A 19,955-nucleotide genomic window follows, 5' to 3' on the forward strand; every position below is an offset into this window, starting at 1 on the left:
TCTTGCTCCGTGTTTGAGAAGCTGGAAGGACAATTAAGTCATTCTTCTCAAAACACTGGATGTTCAAAGGTGAACTGATAGTTCCAGGACATTTCTACCTACTTTTAAATAACATGTTTTTGCCTTAAAAAATCAAGTATTATTGGGTGCCCTATTTATAAGATAAAATAAAAACTTATTTTCACTGAACATTGACATGCAAAGTTCTTAATACCTATATATATCAAAATTTTATACCTTTATGCATAAAACATAGATTCTTAATCTTCCCTCTATTATATTACTTATTTATAGATTTGTTCCACCAATAATTTAAGATGGATTACAACACCTATAAAATATGGCAAAATAATACATGTTATAAATAAATTAAAAATTCAAAGGAAAAATAGAGTAGGGACAAAAAAATAAATTCAGAAGTGAGGCCAATTAAAAAATGTCTTTTTAAAGAATGAATATACTGGCGGTGCACAGTGCTACTGGCTGCCTTCACAGCAGTCGTCCTGCCCTGCTCCTTCCGCAGGAATCAGGCATCTGGTGCTCAGTCCGAGGGGATGAACCATGCCTGGTCTAAGAGAGACATGGACCCCTAGCTGGACCATTCTTGTTAGAAAGGAAATGTCCTTGTGTGAGACACTTGCAGTGAGATGTCTTATTTGTGGCCGGGATCTTTCTCACCAATGCAGTTGCTGGGGTTTCTCACTGGCCACTCCAAAGGGGGCATTTAGTTAGGAATAACTCAGTGTCCCCAAAACAAAAGCAAGGCTGCATGCCAGGGAAAGCACAATATTGCTGAACTAAGACCAAATGAGACAAGGGTCTGTCGGGATTCACTCGTTTGTCCGATGTTTTTAAAATCCCAAATGAAAGCACACATGGTACAGATGCTGTAGGCAGCAATCTGAGCCAAAATGGCTTTCTCTTTTGACGTAATTTATTATTCACCTTGAAGTTTCATTTTTTGCATGCTCCTTAAGTTAAAACATTTTGTTTTGGAGCCAAATGAAAATGCATTAACAAATTAACTTGGAAAGTACATGTGGAAAAGTTGTTCTTTACAAACTACCCTTTGGCTTGTGACTACAAAGCCCTGAAGTGTGCGAGCTGGCAGATCAGTAGGGCAGGTGGGAAAAAGGCCCAGGCGGTTCCTGTGCACTCCCTTAGGAAGAATGTATGTCTTACTCTGCATAGTTCTTCAGAAAAAATAGGCATTCAACAGGACAGGGAAAGATCATATTCTAAAAAGAATGATTTCTCCTACAGCACAAAAAGCAGCTGCAAAGGGTTTAAGAGACAAAAAATGTCATAAGAAGAGATTTTATTTTTACATATAATTTAGTTCTATCCAGGAGTGAGACTTCTTTCTCGGTTTGTCTGTCTGTGTATTTTTATCCAGTGTATAAAGAGAAGAAACAAACAGCACTGATGGAAAGAATGCCTCCTGCTGTGTGTTTGCCATGACGACCCAGACCCATGAGGCAGCTGCCACAGGGGCCAGCCCACTGGGAACAGTGCCGCACCCAGCCCATGAAGCCCATTTACTATTTTAATGACAGAACTTGCTAATGTGGGCACATGAAATGTGACCTTGGAAAGGAATGCTGTCCACACCAGGAAGTCTTTGAGAAGGCTTGAGTTCTTGCCATAGCTAAAAATCTGATGATGCATTGCCAATGACTTCATCTGAAAAGAAAGCTAGCTGCCTGCATCTGTAGTCCTCAGGGAGAACTATATCAAAAAAGGACTAATTTCGAAATAACATGCAGGAAAGAGACTTCATTTTCTTGTTTGAGTGAATGAAAGAGCTGGTATACGTGGTTATAGAGCAGGAGTGTCAAACTCATTTTCACTGGGGGTTACATCAGCCTCATGGTTGCCTTCAAAGGGCAGAATGTAATTTTAGGGCTGTATAAATGTAACTACTCCTTACCTAGGGGCAAGGAGCTTGGCACTGCCACCAGATAGAAACAAGGGGCCGGATAAAAAAAGGTGGAGGGCCAGATTCAACCCGAGGGTCTTATGTTTGTCACCTGTGGTATGGAGGATACACCTTGCAGACCCTGCTGTAGGTACCACTGTTCCTCCTCCAACTCTGAAAGCAACTGCAGAGGACCTAACACAGACGCCTCCCAAAAAATGCTAGTGGGGGTTTTCTGTGGGTAATGTAGATGTGAAATAATGTCCCCTCAAATTAATCTTTCTATCCTAGCAGTTCTGACACTTCACTGCACATCATGGCTTTTCTCTTTAGAAAAAGGGAACAGCTCCTTTCCAGTTGATGGTGGCCTCTCTCCATTTGGTTCTGATTGCCATCTCCACTGGAGAAAACCGTCTTCCTGGTCCATGTTCATTCTCACCTTGGTCCCTTTCCCAGGGATGGGAGTGAGTATCTGAGGGAGGAACAGCCGACATTTAGACCTCAGCCTATGTACACCCTTCCAGAGGAAGCCAGGAAGGAAGACAAACAGGATGGGTGGGCAGGAGCTGGGCTCAGCAAGTGTGTTCCTAGAACTAGTTAGGCAGAGGGGATGTATTTTGGAACATGAGCTTTGATAAGCCTTGCAGTGCATGTGGCAACACCATGATCTAACACACACAGGCAGGTACAGGTCGCTGGATGTTGTCAGGAAAAGGGGAGAGCTATCATCTCTCAATGTTTTTATGGGTACACTTGCATTATGGGGTGAAGAGCAAGATATTCTAATAAGGTAATTAAGAGCTGGGTTCAGGGCCCAGATCTGTTTCACACAACATTTGAGAAGGTGTTGAACATTTCTCAGCATCATTTCTTCAGTTAGTAACTATTGGCAATCTCAGTTTCCTCTATGTAAAAATAGATATCATAGCATCCACCTCATATAACTGCTGGGAGAATTTAATGAGATAAAGTATGCAAAACTTTTAACACAGTGTCCAGGACAGAATACTTGTGGTGCATGTAACCTAATAAGAAATAATGATGCTTTTCTCTGCCAGTGCACAGAGCCATTGCAGTGAACAGTGCAGCTCAGATGGTAGGAGCTGCCATTGTTCTGTAAACCAAAAGGTTATAGGTTCAATACCTGGTCAAGGCACATGGCTAGGTTGGGGGCCAGGTCCCTGGTCAGAATGTATGGGAGGCAACCAATTCATTGCCTCACTCCCTCTCTTTAAAACCAATAAGCATGTCCTCAGGTGGGGATAAAAAGAAAATCATACTTTTGTCAAAGAGGACAGTAAAGTAGAAATGATAATATATTTCAATGAACATGTTGCCAATGTCCCACTAAATTAAATGGGCTAATATATATTTCTCATAATTAAAGAAAAAGATTTAGGATCTGTACAGACAAATCAGTCACTAAGATACTTTTTCGGCTTTGGTCATGATAATGAACAGGCCGATGATGTCAGCACAAGGACCCAGAGATCAAACCAACAAGCCTCCGTGTGAGGCCGAGCTACCGCACACAGACTCGCCCTCTCATCCCTTCTGCTCCCTTGTCCGAAGGGTCAGTGTTTAAAGACATGTTAAGGTTAGCCTTTTTTCCTCACAAGTTTAAATTTGTGATTGAGATGGAATGAAATGACCTGTGTGGTTGTCTGCTTCTCCCGTTGGACTAGAACCTCCGAATATTTGTGGGACCATGCCTGAGTTTAGTTGGCTTTCCTAGAGTTTAGCACAGTGCCTGGCACTTGGTAGGCCCTCCTAAAGGCTCTTTGAACTAATCTGAACAGAAATGCACCATCATTTCGGTTCCTCATGTCACTGGATGATCATCTGATGTTTGGTTGTGAGATAGAATTGACCAACTGGAACCCTTCTTCCCAAGCCATTTGTTTTTTTCTGGTTCTTTCCTCAGGTTTTAAATACCACATGCCTAAAGATAAAAGACCCTGGAGAAGGCTTTTTGGAAATTTGACTGCACCTTTTGTTTTTTCTTTAACCTGGAAGTTATTTGTTCCTTGAGCTACTTCTAACTCCTGCTCTTATTTACAGCAGGCTTAGAACCCCCAGGTTACAGCGCTGGGCTTGGGGCTCATAGGGCTCACAGGTGGGTTTCATTTCAGAAATCAACCTGAGCATTTCCCCGCAGACCTAGCACGGATATCCACACAGCTGTTAAATGTCTCTTTGAGCACATTAAAGTGCACAGCACGTGGAGTCGGAAATGCTCACCTACGGTAAGACGGGCAGGCTTTTTCTGTGAGGGCTGCCCACTGTAAAAGTACAGATCAAAGAGCCGCTCCATTTTCCAGTCTGATAAGAGCTGCCTGTTTGTGCTGAAAAGGACACTGCAATTTCCATTGATGTCGCACAGCCAAATCGGTAATTTGGGACTCTTCAGCCTGCTGCCCACCTGGAAGGGGAGAAGTAAACGCAAATGAATATACAGAGATTTTGCTGACTTTATGGCTAATGCTGATACATTGTCATGCTCAAAAGCAGCTCCAAGACAGCTTAGTGCACTGGCAGCTGTGCCCGGCCCTGGGTGCGAAGGGAGACTTGAAATGAAACTTTGTGAATGAATTTACATTTATGAATGGTGTGTTCTGGTAGTGACGCTGTCAATTTTTCTTGTGATGGAATTTATTTAAAAATTGTTTTTGAGGGTAGCCTCATGGAGGAGGTAGAAACAGCTCAGTTTGGGTTTGAAGTGAGATAGAGAACACATAGATAAATTGGAATATAAATGGAAGGATGGAATAAGAGAACTCCAAGTTTCTTTGTTATTAACTAGGGTAAAGGTTCCTATTCCCAAGACCGGACAGGATACATTCAGCAGGTGGCCAGACTTCTATCAGCTAACCATTCAGAATATGGGGAAAAGATCATTTAGATTACAGAAATATAGGGTATTTTGAATATAGAAAAAAGCTTCTGGGAAATGAGGTGAAAATACCCACACACACACGCTCACACATACATACACATATATGTACGTTAACTTGTAGATCAGTTGTGAAAATGTATTTACAGCCAAACGTGCTTGTTTACTATTACATACAGTACGTTTACGGCTATAACCAGATTGTTATCTGTTCTTATGAGACAACGGTCAATTCGGCCTTGCATTCTCGTAGCTGGTGGGTCAGAGTCACAAAGGCGCCACTCTGGGAGCCCCGGAGTAAAGAGTGCACGCACACTGCTGTAGCCCCCAAGGGGGTCACTATGTGATAGCGCGTTTCTATTAACGATCACTACCATTTTGTTTAAACGTGCAAGGAAGCACATATTTTTAAAAAGATTGCTATTAAAATTCATTAACATTAAAATTTTTTTTTCCTACTTCGATAACATAAGCTACAGGGAAAAACCCATCATGTCCACGTGATGCCAGGAACAGCGACTGGACCCTCTGCCCTGGTGTGGCTTCCGGTCACAGTGGGATCCACTTCTGTCTCTTTTCCCCTCAGTCCTCAGAGCTGTGCTGTGTGTTCAGGAACAAGCTCTGTTTATGCAAAATCCAGCTTTGAATAATGATCAAGTGTTTTGTAAACACAAGCTTTAAAGAAGAATAACTTGGTATTTGATTTCTCAATAATTCTATCCAACTCTCTTTGTTTTTCTTTAAACCCTTCTGTTATGGATGAGTGGGTGAGTCAGAGATGCTTTTTGGCCTTAAGCGTTTCACTTTTCACTAACACAGAAAAATTATATTATTGTATTTGAAAGAAGCGACCCCAATTTTAGTTGCTAGTTTTAAAGGAGGAGCAAGGCTAGCACCCTAATCTGGACTTGATCATAGCGGGCACAGGATCTGCACATCTCCTCACACTCCAGGTGACCCCTTTGGGCTGCATATGACACGAGCATCTCGCATATCAAAGGTGAGGCAAGCCGCCCACAGGCCGCGCTGGAAATAAAACACTGAGGATGTGTCATTGAAGCAGCCGTCTGTGTTGACCTCCCAGAATCCACTCCCAGCTTGCAAATAAGATTGCAGCCATTCATTAGTTATAATATTAGCACTTTCCTTCTTAGGCCTTCTTGCCATGCACCTTCTGTACTGAGGTTACATGTCATCAAAATATGATCCACAGGACTTAGAGTTAATGGGTTGGTAAACTTGGATAAACTAATTAGGAAATCGATGGCTGTTCATAATAAGATGTCACTCCTTTTGAACTTTAGACAGATATTCTTGCTGCCGTTAAGCCCATGAGTGTTCCTGTAAAGTATGTCTGGTTGATGTAACAGAATATAGACCCATACGATACTGTTTCACAGAATCTTTGTAATGTAGGCAAACTTTAACCGGCGCTCAGATAACATACTCTGCAAGGTGCTGACACCACACTAGTGTTACTTTATGTAACAAAGCAACAGTTTCCTTTCCTGGACTCAAGAAGCTATTTAGGATTTTATTAGAGGAGGAAAATGAAGGACAGTTGACTCTGGAACAACATGGGGTGGGAGATTAGGCACTGATCCCCTGAGCAGCTGAAAATCCTTTGACTCCCACAGAACTTAAATTGTCCCTTGATATATCAGTAGGGGATGCGTCCCAGGACCCCCACGGGCACCAGAATTTGCTGAAGGTAAGTCCCCTGTATAAAATGGTATAGATCAATGCAGACAGTAGGCCTCCCACATCCAGAATCCCAACTGCAGATCAAAAATAGTATAGATATTTATTGAAAATTATCTATGCAGGTGTGAACCATGGAATTCAGACCCATGTTGTTCAAAGGCCAACTGTATAGTTATAAATACAACAAACTTCAACCCCCAGAGTCGCCATACAGGGACCACACAGAGTGACCATACAGAGTGACCACACTGAGCAGGCAGAGCCTCACTTGCCTTGGGATATTCTGGTGAAAAAGAAAATGTCACTCATAACTGTCATGGTAGTTTGGGTATTAACTCAAAGACGCGAGCTCTGTGAGTGCAGCTGAGCACACACCTACCTGGCTTAAAGTGAGTCCCGCAAGAATGCAGCAAAACACCCCCAGTTGAATCCAGCCAAATATTCCACCCCCTTTTTTCTTGACAGGCCACATAATCTGGCTGGGATTTTCAGTTAAGAATTTGTATTGTGTTTAGGCAGTTTATCAGCTACCCCCTCCCCCCACAAAGCAGGATTCTAAATATGTTTTATTGGTGAGATTCCACCAATGCAGAATTTGTGCATGCTGCCTCATGTTGCTATGGTAAAAAGGAAATTAAATTGTGATACAGTGGTACTATAAATAAAATACCTTTCTTCTTAAGTTCACTCATTGTGCAATAAGCCTGATAGGTTCAGCATTCTATGCAGCAACGGAGCCTTTCATAGCATGTATCATTTAAACTATAAGGACAGGAAAAGGGATGGGCAAATTCTAACATGAGAGGGCAGGATCTGAGTCCACGCGATTCTTTTTCCATGCCATCTAGAATGTGCCTTTGCATAACAAGCTTGATATTGTAAGTCCAAAGGCTCCAGTCTGGTAATGTGAACAGGAGAAGAAGGTTGGAAACCTTGTGCTTTCTTTGCTGATTCCTGGGGATGATTCGTGCACAGAACTGTTACTGGTCTGGCTCTCAACTCTGCCACCTGGAACACCAAGTTGATGTAGCTTCTGTGAGCACTCTTGCAGGCATGTTGTCGTGTTTGCGGGATGCTTCCTCAGTGACTCAGGGGCAGACTCCATGGGTGCGGCTCCATTTGGTACTTTTATGGTTGGATTTTCATCTGTCTCTTTAAAGGAAAAATGTGAAAAGGAAAGAGAGTACCACAGGGATGGTGCTGTGCTCTGCCAGGGTGTCTGGGGCTGTCCTTCCAGCCGACCTAAATGGCTTCAGCCCCTTGTAAAAATCAGAGTTGATTTTTCTTCTCAGTGGCAGATGCAAAGATAATGTGAACCTCCTAAGGCTTTCCAGATGGTGTTAGACTCAAACTGCTTTATGTTCTCACTTAGGTATTGGAACCTCACACTCAAACCTGTACCTTCAAATAGAGAAGTGATAGGAGGCTTCCAAATAGTGCTCTGTCCTGTGGGTAGCTGGCTGTGTTCCGTGGGCACCGTCAGTCTGCTGGGCTCTGGGGGGTTTGCTGTGTCTTCTAATGAGAACTGCATTTTTAAAGGAAACCTCACCCACTGGGCTGTGACATTGGGGCTGAAAGCCGTTTGTTTTTGCTGTCTCTGCAATTTTGTCACAGAGAAAGAAGAGATTCACTCCGGGGAGACAGACACAGCATTATATATGGGTTGCACCTCAGCAGAATCTGTCAGGCAGCATGTTGGTTTTCTTTTGAACTCAGAAACTTTCCTTATATTAGGTTTTTATTATCAGTGCATACATTTACTCTTTGAATTTATAGCACCCATCCTAAGCAGGAGCCCCTAAATACCCATAAAACACTTCTATGCCCAGCTGGCAGATTCATGGTTCCTGTATGGGGTCAGCCTGTCTCCAAGCAGAAAGGAAGGGGAGTGATTGTGGGGTCTTCAATCCGGCGGTACTTAGAGCACTGTTCTAGAATCACGCCCAGTTCTTTCCCAAGTGAAATTCTGCTCTACACGGTGTTTCAGTTCTGCGATGGAATGTTGAGAAATGTTAGACTCCGGGATACACTGCAGTCTGATGGCCTTCAGGCCAGTACACCGCTGAGTGCCACTGAGCTTGCCCTCCCAGCCTACAGCTCACAGGTGCAGTCTGCTGCACCAGCAGGTGAATGGGGCAAGACACCTTCTGGGGTGTTCACCCTTATGGTGTCTCTGGGCCATGCTGGAAGAAGAGTTGTTTTGGGCCACACATTAAATACAAAAATACTAACAAAAACTGATAGCAAAAAAATGTTTTAAGTAAATTTATGATTTTGTGTTGGGCCGCATTCACGGCCATCCTGGGCCGCATGTGGCTTACAGGCCACAGGTTGGACACCCCTGCTTCCATAGTGTGTGCCCCAAGAACCTGCAGGCCTCAGCCACTCAGACTCACAAGTGCTTTAACCTGGAAGTCAGCGGATCAGGTTCTAGCTTGTTCAGCACAATTATCATCCATTCTAAAACCTAGCCGTGATTTTATTACCACCCAAATGTTACAGCCCAACATCGACGCATCTAGAGTGGACATTACAGGTTATGTAATATGAATTGGCATCTATATATAAAGATATAGATGTGATAGATTATAAGAGCACTCAGAGTGTCATTCCCAGAGTGAGCATTTTGTGTTTGCCGCTTTGTCAGAAGACGAGTGAAGACGATGATGACAGTCAGCGTGGCAGCGTGGGCGGAATGTGGGCTTTGGGTGTCGACAGATCTGGGCTCACAGCCCTGGCTCTGACACTTACTTAGAGTGGCCATAGGCAAGTTCCTATACCTTTCTCAGCCTGGAGTTTCTCATCTGTAAATGAATGACCAGACAACTGGACTTAAACTAACAGTGATTACCACTTTGAGTGGAAGTGAGGATTAAATGAACTAAGGTATCATTGCAAGTGGCTCGGAGAGACCCCGGCATGCCACAGGGCATGCTGGCACAGCAGGGAATAATCAAGCTTCATATATACAGTAAGTCCTCATGTAGTGCTGTGGATAGGCTCTGAGACCTGAAGCAAAACGATGTATGATAAAATTTAACAATTTTAGTGTCGATGAGTTGAGATAAACAAGAGTTCAATTCCAGTGGCACCTCATCAATGCTGTAACTAAACACACCAAATGGAATGCCACCTTTGGAGGACCTGCTGCACTTTCTTTAATTACCATTTTCAAGGATGGTAAAAAAATATAAAATTGTTATACATATAAAATTAGTGTATGTATAGTTATTTTAATGATAGAAATGAGTTGTATATTACTTTTATCTTAAAATAATGTGGATCTGATCCACAAAGAATAAAAAAGCACCTTGAGATAAAATAATCCCTATATGTATACAAGTATATGTCCAATGTATTCATGTCTCAGCAGTTCAAGTCAGAAAACTAACTGCCAGCCTGTATTTGCTCTTTAATACATTTGTTCTGAAACCAAACTTCGACAACCTGACAGAGACAACTTAATCAACATCCTCAGGGCTTCAAGCCATTAGTGTACAATTTCAGGCAATTTTCACGGAGGCCAGGATTCACAGGAACCTCCCTGGGGAGACAACCCTGAGTCCAGAAAGGAAGGATGAAAAGCCACATTAGTCACTTTTCACAAAGATGGAAGCATTGTAGATTTGATTTCTATGTAGATTTCAAAGCTAGCCTGAACAGTTTCCATCCGGTGCCCACTTTAAATTCCTGGGCAAGCCTGTGGTGGTGGCCCTGTCGTCTCATACGTTTCACCCTCTTCCCAGCAGGAAAGCTCTTATTTTTCATCTGTGCCTCAGCCTCTTCACTGACTTTAATGTTGTGGCAAATATTAAGGTCCTGGAGAATATTTCAAGATCTGAGATAATTTTTGTTAGAGTATGATTTAATGTCCCCATTGGTCTGAGCTGACTTGTCTAGAAAGAAATGTGCTCCTGAGAAAATGGTAGCCCTGAATGCCTATAAATTCTTGACTCTTTGAGTCTCTCTCTCTCTCCATCCCTCCCTTCCTCCCTCCCTCTCCTCTTTGGTGGCATGTTCTTAACACAGCCACTTTTCTCAGCTATTTAGCAAACACCTGTTTAATTTTAATTTAAGATAAGGTCTGAAACTTATCCCCTGAGCCTTGAGAATGTTAAAAGGGAACAGAAAGCTGTCAACCTTTCTGATACTGATTAAAAGAAAATATTCTTTTTTTTGTAATGTCAGTTGAAATAGCTAGTTTTCCAATTCTACTTGCCATGGATTTAATGATCTAAACTTAACGAGAATTTTTCCTCTTCCTTTTTTTAAAAAAAGGATTTTATTTATTTATTTTCAGAGGGAGAGGAAGGGAGGGGGAGAGAGAGGAACATCAAGTCACTGCCTGTCACACACCCCAGCCGGGAACCAGGCCCACAACCCAGGCATGTGTCCTGACCGAGAATCGAAATGGCGAACTTTCAGTTCGTGGGAGGAAGCCCAACCCAGGGAGCCACACCAGACAGGGCTTTTTCCTCTCTCTTTAGAGAAGTGGTTCACCTGGGGCTGTTTTGTTCCCCAGGCAACATTTGGTAGTGTCCAGAGACATTTTCAGACGTCACACTCGGGGGTGGTGCTCCTGGCATGCAGTGTGCAGAGGCCAGGGGTGCTGCTAAACATCCCACGATGCACAGAACAGCCCCACCACAAGGAATCATCTGGTCTAAATCATCAGACGTGCCAAGGTTGAGCCTCCCTACTCTAGAACAGAGGTTTCTAACCTTGGTGGTACATTAAAGTCACCTGTAGGCTTTAAAGAGTTCTGATCCCAAGGTTCTCCCCAAACCGAATAACACAGGATCATTGTAGGATCAGCCATACAGTTTGTGGAGCCGGTGCAAAATGAAAACGCAGGGGCCTTGTTTAGAAAGTATTAAGAATTTAAAGATGGAAGCAGCAGAGCATTAAACCCAGTGTTGGGCCTTCTAAGTGCAGGGCCCTTTGTGGCTGCACAGATCCTACACATGAAGCTGACACTGTTCTGGGGGAGGACCTGACCGTTGATAGTTTAAAAGGCTCTCCAGGTGGGCCCAGGACTTTAATAGACACCTTGCCAAAGAAGATATGTAGATGCAAATAAGCATATGCAAAGATGTTCCACATCATATATCACCAGGGAAATGCAAATAAAACAACAATGAAATGCCAGTACACGCCTATTAGAATGACCAGAATCTATAACATAGACATCACCAGATGCTAGTGAAGATGTGGAGCAACAGGAACTCTCATCCACTGCTGGTGGGAATGCAAATGGTGCAGCCACTCTGGAGGGGATGTAGCCATTTCAGATTGGCTTCTTCCACTTAGGAATATGCATTTAAGTTTCCTTCATGTGTTTTCACAGCTTGATAGTTCATTTATTTTTTTAATTTCATTTTATTTTTTATCCTCACCCAAGAACATGCTTGAGGAGGGAGGGGAGGGAGAGAAACACCCCTGCGAGAAAGAAACATCTGTTGGTGGCCTCCTGTATGCGTCCTGACTGGGGACCAAACCCACAATGCAGGCATGCACCCCAACCAGGAACTGAACCCAGAACCCTTTGGTTTATGGGATGACACTCCAACCAAGTGAGCCACACTGGCCAGGGCAAGGGCTCATTTCTTTATAGCACTGAATAATGTTCCATTGAAATATTGTAAATAATATTCCATTGAATAAATAACATTCCATTGATGTACCATAGTTTATTTATCTATTCACCTACAAAAGACAACTTGGTTGCTTCCAAGTTTTGACAATTATGAGTAAAGTTGCTATAAACATCCACATGCAGGTTTTTGTGTGAATATAAATTTTCATATCCTTTGGGTAAATACCAAGGAGGGCAATTGTGGGATTGTGTGTTAAGAATATGTTTAGTTTTATGAGAAACTTCCAAGTAGCCTACCAGAGTGGCTGTAACATTTATTGCCTGTATTCTTCCTGTAGCAATCAGTGTGTGTATATGTTGGCCCATGTATGCCTCACCTCTGTATCAGACACAGAGCCTTGCAATTAGTAGATACTGAATGAACATGGCTGAATAAAGCACTGTATTCTTATTCTTTGTCTTATAACGTCTTACATGTGTGTAGGTCATTTCTGCTTTCCAATAGGCCTCAGCTTTCATGATTTATTTGCTCTTCACATCAGTCCTGTGGTAGCAGGACAGCTGTTAGTACACTAGTCTGCAGATGAGGAAATGGGCTCAGAGAGGAGATTACTGGCCCAAGCCACACCCCTGTGAGTGGCAGGGCAAGGCCTTCACAAAGTCTCTTGGTTTCTAGGCCAGGGCTGCACCACAAGAGCTTCCTCCTTTTATACCAGGTTTCCAAAGTGTGGTGCAAGTGCCCACTGGTGGCATGGGGCATGAAGTCACTGGCACAAGGGGTGAACTTTTAAAACAAAATATGTTTATTTATTTAAATAGGTATCATGGAAAAATAGCACATCAAATCAGCGGCTTGTATTACTGCTACAGAAAAGGTTGGATTCCTATTTTAAGAGTGAGTTGATTTAAAGAAAAATATTAAGCAAATAATAGCAGAGGCAGTGTGGAGATATGACAAAGCTTGTGAATTACTCAACTGACTGAAATATGACTACTTTAAATCTTTGTGGTTTGTAATGAGGACGTAGGAAAATAATATTGCAAAAGAGCTTTATAATAAGAGACAACGCACTAAAATTATTACTGAGGGTTTTGTGCTGTCCCTCCTTGAAACTCGCCCCTAGTGCTTTCTGCCATTTTTCTCCACACTGAGTCTCAGCATAGTACTGGGCTCTGACAGGCACAGAGTCCTTGATCGTGGACATCAAGGGACCATGCATAGTTGAAAGAAAAGAGAGATATGTAAAATAAAATCTATAAGTTCCTATTCTAGCTTAGTTTTCCTAGTTGTTATTTATATAACAAATTCTAAGATGAATTCCCAAATATCTGGAATAAGTGATTAGGAAATTTATGATAATATCAATAACAAATCCAGTCTCTGTCTTGGATATATTTAAAGTATGGTCCTTCACACTCACACAGTGAAACTCTTTGCATCCATTAAATATGATGAAGGATATACATTTACTGACATATAAAGATATTTGTGTTAAATGAGAAAGGCAAGTTTCAGAAGAGTAGAATAGAACATATTTATATTAGAAAGAAAAAGAAAGGAGGGAATTATTGAAAGGATTGTCCCCTGAATTATGGGATTGGGTTCATCTTTTTTATTTTTAGCTTATCTGTCACTTCTTATTTTTCTATGATGGACCTAGATTTCAAACTCAAGGAATAATAAATAAGCGTTTAAAACACATTTGTATATGAAACATACTAATTCTGCTATAGTCACACACTACTCTTCTGATGCCATCAGACACATGGTTTGCATGTGTTGTGAGATGCTGATTTCATGTAACCCATAGCTGGAGCCAACAGGAGGGGCAAAGATGGATGATGCTATGGACATAGAAGGACCTTGTCAAGTATGTAGCCCTGCACAGAGAAAAGGGATTCTGAGCTGGGACAGGGAATGTGAAGGACAGGACAGCCACAGAACACCAGGGACCTCATTTTGTGCAGTGGTTGGGAGAGGCTGGGGACTGTGAGGCCTGGAGATTTGTGTCACCATTGTACTGGATTATGTCCCAGCTGGTTTCAAGGCCACCCCAGAGAGTTAGTTGCTTTTCACAGAATCTGCCTTGCCTTCCCTGGGTTTTAGGAGGAAAATTTTTGTGAAAATAGCACAGAAATATCTTTGATTTATGGTTTGGGATGAGTGTATTTGCCTCCTCACTCTCTCTCCTGTTTGTTTTTGAGGAATCTCATCTTACTTAGTTCTCTGGTTGTGCTTTTCACCAGTACATTTTATTTTCTGGTTGTCAGAGGTTGTAAATCACCTGAGCTGGAAAGTTTTGGAGGGGAGTTTCACAAGTGGGCCCCTCTCACTGGGCTGTGCCCCTGAAACTAATATAAAATAATACTGAATGTCAAATATAACTGAAAAATAAAATTAAAAAAATCAAGTGGGCTCCCCTTTTAACCCCAGGGGTATTTTTAAGGCTCTGAGCAATAGATGGAATATATGAGTTTATTTGCATACATAAAGGATTGGGAAGCTATCCATTAGCTATGAGCAGTACTGACTTCTGAGAAGGGGCTGTGCCCAGGTGGGAATGCAAGGGGACTTCCCTTTAATCTGTATACTTCAGGTTTGTTTTTAGTTATTTGCATATTACTTATATTACCTATACTCTATATACATAGAATACATAAAATGTATTGAAGCAAGTAGAGTTGGATATTTGTTTAGCCCCTGAAGTCTGTGTGTGCGTGTGTGTATGTAGTGGGAGGTATGCAGGAAAGTACTAAAGGTAGCTTAGATTTGAACTGCTTTAATATAGAGACTTAAAAAATGTGAAAGCACTGGCACTCTGGTTGTGTGGTTGAGAATCAGGACACACTCACCTGGGAAAGCCTGTCATCCTCTGAGGTGTCCTTGCCCCATCGCAAATAGCCAACGTCACTGCGGGTCAGGACTCCATGTAGTATTTCTTGAGACTTTCCATTTTGACAGCCATTAAAGACATGTGGACTTGCTCTTCCAGTTAAAATCATGTTCAGAACTGCCTAGATGACATATGTTACAAATATTTTTTTACTTTTTAATTTTTTTAATTGTTGTTCAAGTACAGTTGTCTGCCCCCCTACCCCAGCCATCCCTACCTCCCACCCTCAGTCCTACCCCCGTTTGGTTTTGTCCATGTGTCCTTTATAGATGTTCCTGAAAACCCTTCCCCTTTCCCCCCATTATTCCTTCCCACCTTGATATTTTACAAATATTTACATCTTATGTCGCAATGACAGAAGGACATAATTTCTTTTTTTCCTAATGATAATTTTAAAATTATCATTTTACTAAAAAGAATGAAATAATACAACGTATAATTCTAGAAAAACGTATGTCATGAACAATTGCTAGGGTTGAAGCAATAGTTTATTGACTTTTTTCCTGAGCCATACCCTGTAACTTCCCATTACCCTGCTCAGATGCTACTGCTCATCCTCTCTTTACATTTCTTTTGAACTTTGGTTTTCATACTTATGACCGAAGAAGCTTGAAGTTATGATATTTTTATAGTAGCTTTCTTTCAGTTATTAGGGATTTCTGGTGGGTCATGGCAAGGTGTTTTCTAGTGTTTCTAGAGTCTCAGGGGTGTAGGGGGTCTCAGAGATAAACCAGAAAGTACTGTAATGGAAATTGGAAGGTAGAGTCTGATAACAAACTCAGAGTAGCATCTTAGTTTTTCAGAGACAACTTGATATATCTTCACTTAAGAGAGACTATGCTTTGTTGGAAAAAAAAAGCCTAATTCAGACAACAGAAAGTCAAAATCTTCCAACCTACCTGCCTGCATAGGAAGCCTCCAACACTTGGTTGTAACAGGTGAACAGTGGAGACGTCTAGGTCCTTCTGAAGCCTACAGGATGGGGGAGCCATCAGCATTTGGTCAGAGGGGAGGACTCCAATGAGAACATGTGGCTGCTCCTCCCTCCACTCCCAACCCAAAGCAGCGGTCCCAGAGGCTCACCTACTCACTGCCCCCAACCCTATCTGTTCCTCACCTGTTTCCACCTCTCACAGAGAAAGTTTCTTGGACTGGGGCTGCATAGGGAAAGCGATGGGTGCAGGTGGGAGAAGCCAATGGTAAGTGGTGAGGGTGAAGAGAGAGGCTACAGATCTCACATGTTGGGAAGCTTGTGCATGTGTTCTGGTGCTGGGCTCAGTAGAGAAACTGCTCAGGGACCAGGGATGCTTTGCTGAGGGTGGTGACACATGACCACTCCAGAGAGTGCTGGCACAAGGCAGAATTGAACAGACTCTTCAAGTGGAAAAAACCAGCTTGCGCATTAAGTCCATTTCTTGGCTACAGAAGTGCAGCCTCTATTGTTTCATCAGAGAGCAGGGGTCGGGTTTCTACCCTGGACAATGTTAAAGTCAAGGTGCCACATGGCTCCTGCTGTCACCCAGAGGGAGGTTCTAAGTGCTGGAATGAGAGCTATATGTGTTCTTGAAAGAATCTATTCACAAAACTAGAGGTCAAGCCCTTCCTCTGTAAATAAGTCCTAAAGACTTGGGTCAAGCATAGTGAGTGATCTGGAGGCATCAGGCATGATTCAGGGCAGTGTTTTCCAAAGTAGGGTATGATTTTGGATGGTACAGATATGCACATTTAAAAACTTTTAGAGTGATGTGCTTAACACATATATTCTTTAATACAGCAAATACATGATTTAAAGGATAATGACATTTAAGAAAGAAGTTGATATTCAAATGTGTGTTGACTTAAATAAAACTGAAGTAAATAATAATATAGACCACAAAAATGTGATGGCAGTATATAAAAGAAGTTTCAGGAATACTGTACAAATAATCTTTGTTGGTGGCCAATATTTAAATCACAAAAAGAAGAAACTTATTACTATACCAGAAAAGCAGATTCAAACTTTCTCAATAACATCTACTTACCCAGACTAACTACAGAAAAGGACATATCAACAGAAGAGTATCTACCAGAAAAAAATTGCACTTGTGTTTCCAACAGGGCATACAAATATTTTCCAACACAAGAGTACACAGCTTATGTGATCCTAGAGCTATAGGAAATACCTGTGCAAATATTTGTAGACTTTACCTTTCAAAAGTTCTAGAGAAGACCAGGCTGTAAAGAAACAGGATGACCCCACGGCTCCCTTCTCCACTGAACTGTTTGGAAAACAAAAGAAAAGCACATTTGCCTACAAGCAATGAAGCTATGTATATCTGGGGCATGGGCTCAAGGATGTACAGCTGGAGAGTTTTATTTTCCAAGTGCTTGAAGGACAGCTGGAGCTCTCCCTGCTTCCCAGATCCATCTTCACTCTCACATGCATTCTCCTTCCTTGCCTCATGCCTACCAATGACTCCTTCATTCTTTTGGTTTTCAACCTATCTTTTTTCCCCTCCACTTCTGTCTTGTCATTCTCTTCAAATCATGGCTAAGATGTAGCATATCCTTCCTTTCCATTTTCCCACTGTCCATACTAGCCCGGCTCTCTGCGCTTCTCTTGGCTGGTGCCCTTTCCCAGCTTCTTCTCAGTCAGTGCAGGCCTCTGGTTCCCCATGAAACTCTGGGGAGCAGAAAGGCTTTACAGAAATAGCTCAGAGTTATTCAGACCTGGGTTCAGAACCAGTCCTACCACTTATTAACCCCTAGTTATTTAACTTCCTTGAGTTGCAATCTCCTCATCTGCAATTGCAGATCAGAATACCTTTTTCCAGGTTTTGTGCAAAAGTGAAATGACATAAAGCACAATTCCTACCTTGGTTCTTGGAACATGCTAGATCCAGTGGCTGCTCTTCCCTAAGGCACTTCTCTTCTGTCTCTTTTCTTGGTCAGGTTGCTGTTCTGCTTAGAACTCCCTGAAGGTACCCTGTGATCCCCAGGGTCAAATCCAAATTGACCAACCAACATGCAGGGCCCCTCATTAATTGGCCTTATCTGCATTTTTTGTCAATACTCTGACTGCTGAAAAGAAGCTCCTTGGCTGGCTTTTGAGGTGCACGGGGCTGATGCCTCTCCTTTAGAGGCATTGTATCAGGAAGGCTTTGGTTAAAATGCCTGTGCTCTTCCTTTTATGGATTCATTTTTTTCCCTTCGCTATCTGTGACCTGGGAGGAGGACAAATTCCTGTGCCATAGGAGCCAGTGCTTGACAAATTCTGGTGCCATAGGAACCAGACAGGAACCCCAATGGATACACTGCAGGCCGTGAGCGAGAGAAATGGGGAGGGCTGGGGCCTGAGGTGACCTGGAGAACATGTGTGCATTAGTTTTCCATTGTTGCTGTAACAAATTGCCACAAACTCGGGGGGCTTAAAACAACACAAATTTATCATTTTACAGTTCTGGAGGTTAGAAGCGCAACTTGGGTGTCACTGAACTCAACTCAAACAGCTGGCAAGCCTGTGTCCCATCTGGAGGCTTTATGGGAGACTCTGTTTCCTTCCCTTTCCCAGTTTCTTAAAGCCATCCTTGTTCCTTGGCCCATGATCCCCCATCATATAGCCTCTTCTTCCCCTGCTTTGGCATCACTTCTCTTTCTTTTCCTCTCCTACCATCCCATTTCCTTACAGAACCTTGCTGATTCATCATGCCCACCGGGATAAGCCAGGATCATCTCCCCATCTCAAAATCTTGAATTTAATCACACAACATCCTTTTCACCAGTGAGGTAACATCCTTCAGTCCATCTCAACTTGTCTAGTGGGAGTCACTGTCAGTTAGTCGCTGCAGTTAGTTGAGGACATGCCAAGTTATAGGTCGAGTGCAGCCAGGTTTTATGATTTGGGGAGAAAAGCTAAAATCCAGGTTTACATATGGGATTTTCTGATTGTTTTTGACTGTTACCGACTCAAACTTTTAAAAATGTAACACCGTGTGGGTTAACACTGCAGATGTAGGTATATTGCTTTCCTAGGGTTTCTATAACAAATTATCAGAAATTTGAGTGACTTAAAACAATAGGAATTTATTCTGTTCTGGTTCTGAAGGCCGAAGTCTTAAATTGAGGTGTCAGAGCAGGGCCGTGCTTTCTCTGTAGGCCTGGAGGAGGACCCTTCCTTGATCTTCCCAGCTTCCAGTGGCCACTGGCAGTCTCTGGTGTCCCTTGGCTTGGGAGCTGCATCACTCCAGTCTCTGACTTCATTATCACATGGTGTTCTCCCTGCGTGTCTGGGTCTATGTTCAAGTTTCCTTCCTAATCCAGTCATGGGATTAACACCCGCCTAAATCCAGCATGACATTATCTTAACTTGATCACATTGGCAAAGACCCTATTTCCAGATCAGAACACATTCACAGGTACTAGGGGTTAGGACTTAAACATATCTTTCTGGGAGGATGCAATTCAACCTATAACAAACAATAGGCTTACTGCACACATGTAGCCCTTAGTCATCTAGCTAGAGATCTGTGTACACAGGTACATTTTGATAGTGAATGACATTTGGTAAAAAGGTCTGAATGGGGGCTGATCATAATGAGAAGCCCCTGGTCATGGTTTGCACCTTGCTCAGGAAATGGTTCCTGCCCTTCTACAGCGTGGCTATGGGAATGGTCAGCTTGCATTGGCTCGACACAGGCAGCTCTTGTGTGAAGTCCACCTGTGCTGGGCAGTCTGCTTCTGTTTAGAGCTTTCATTACGTATTCCAGCTCCACTCTTTGTCTTTGATGGGGAAAGCCCATGAGTAGCTTCAGCTCTGATCTTCTGATTCTCAATGCTCAAGAATCCTTTGCAAATGAGCGGAAGAGGGAGGGGTCCTTTCTATTGAATCACACTCTCCCAGGACTGAGTTGAAGAGATGGAAGACAGAGCAGGAAGGATTTGCCTCTTCCAGCTACAAGGATCATTCATTTC

At 42.6% G+C, this 19,955-nt stretch overlaps 1 protein-coding gene across 1 annotated transcript in view; it reads right to left on the reverse strand.

Moving 5' to 3' along the window:
* Positions 1–2,247: 2,247 nt before the first annotated feature.
* MINDY4B (MINDY family member 4B) overlaps positions 2,248–19,955 on the reverse strand; it is a 32,392-nt gene continuing 14,684 nt past the window's right edge. Inside the window, exons 8-12 of the mRNA XM_045850832.1 lie at positions 17,193–17,263; positions 15,905–15,977; positions 14,965–15,126; positions 4,160–4,340; positions 2,248–2,390 (exon numbers count right to left, since the gene is read on the reverse strand). Of these exons, the coding sequence (XP_045706788.1) occupies positions 2,248–2,390; positions 4,160–4,340; positions 14,965–15,126; positions 15,905–15,977; positions 17,193–17,263 (630 nt within the window). The remainder of the gene's footprint in view (positions 2,391–4,159; positions 4,341–14,964; positions 15,127–15,904; positions 15,978–17,192; positions 17,264–19,955) is intronic.

The sequence above is a fragment of the Phyllostomus hastatus genome, unplaced genomic scaffold, assembly GCF_019186645.2.
Source record: "Phyllostomus hastatus isolate PE091 unplaced genomic scaffold, TTU_PhHast_1.1 phas_contig_86, whole genome shotgun sequence".
Lineage (NCBI taxonomy): Eukaryota > Metazoa > Chordata > Mammalia > Chiroptera > Phyllostomidae > Phyllostomus > Phyllostomus hastatus.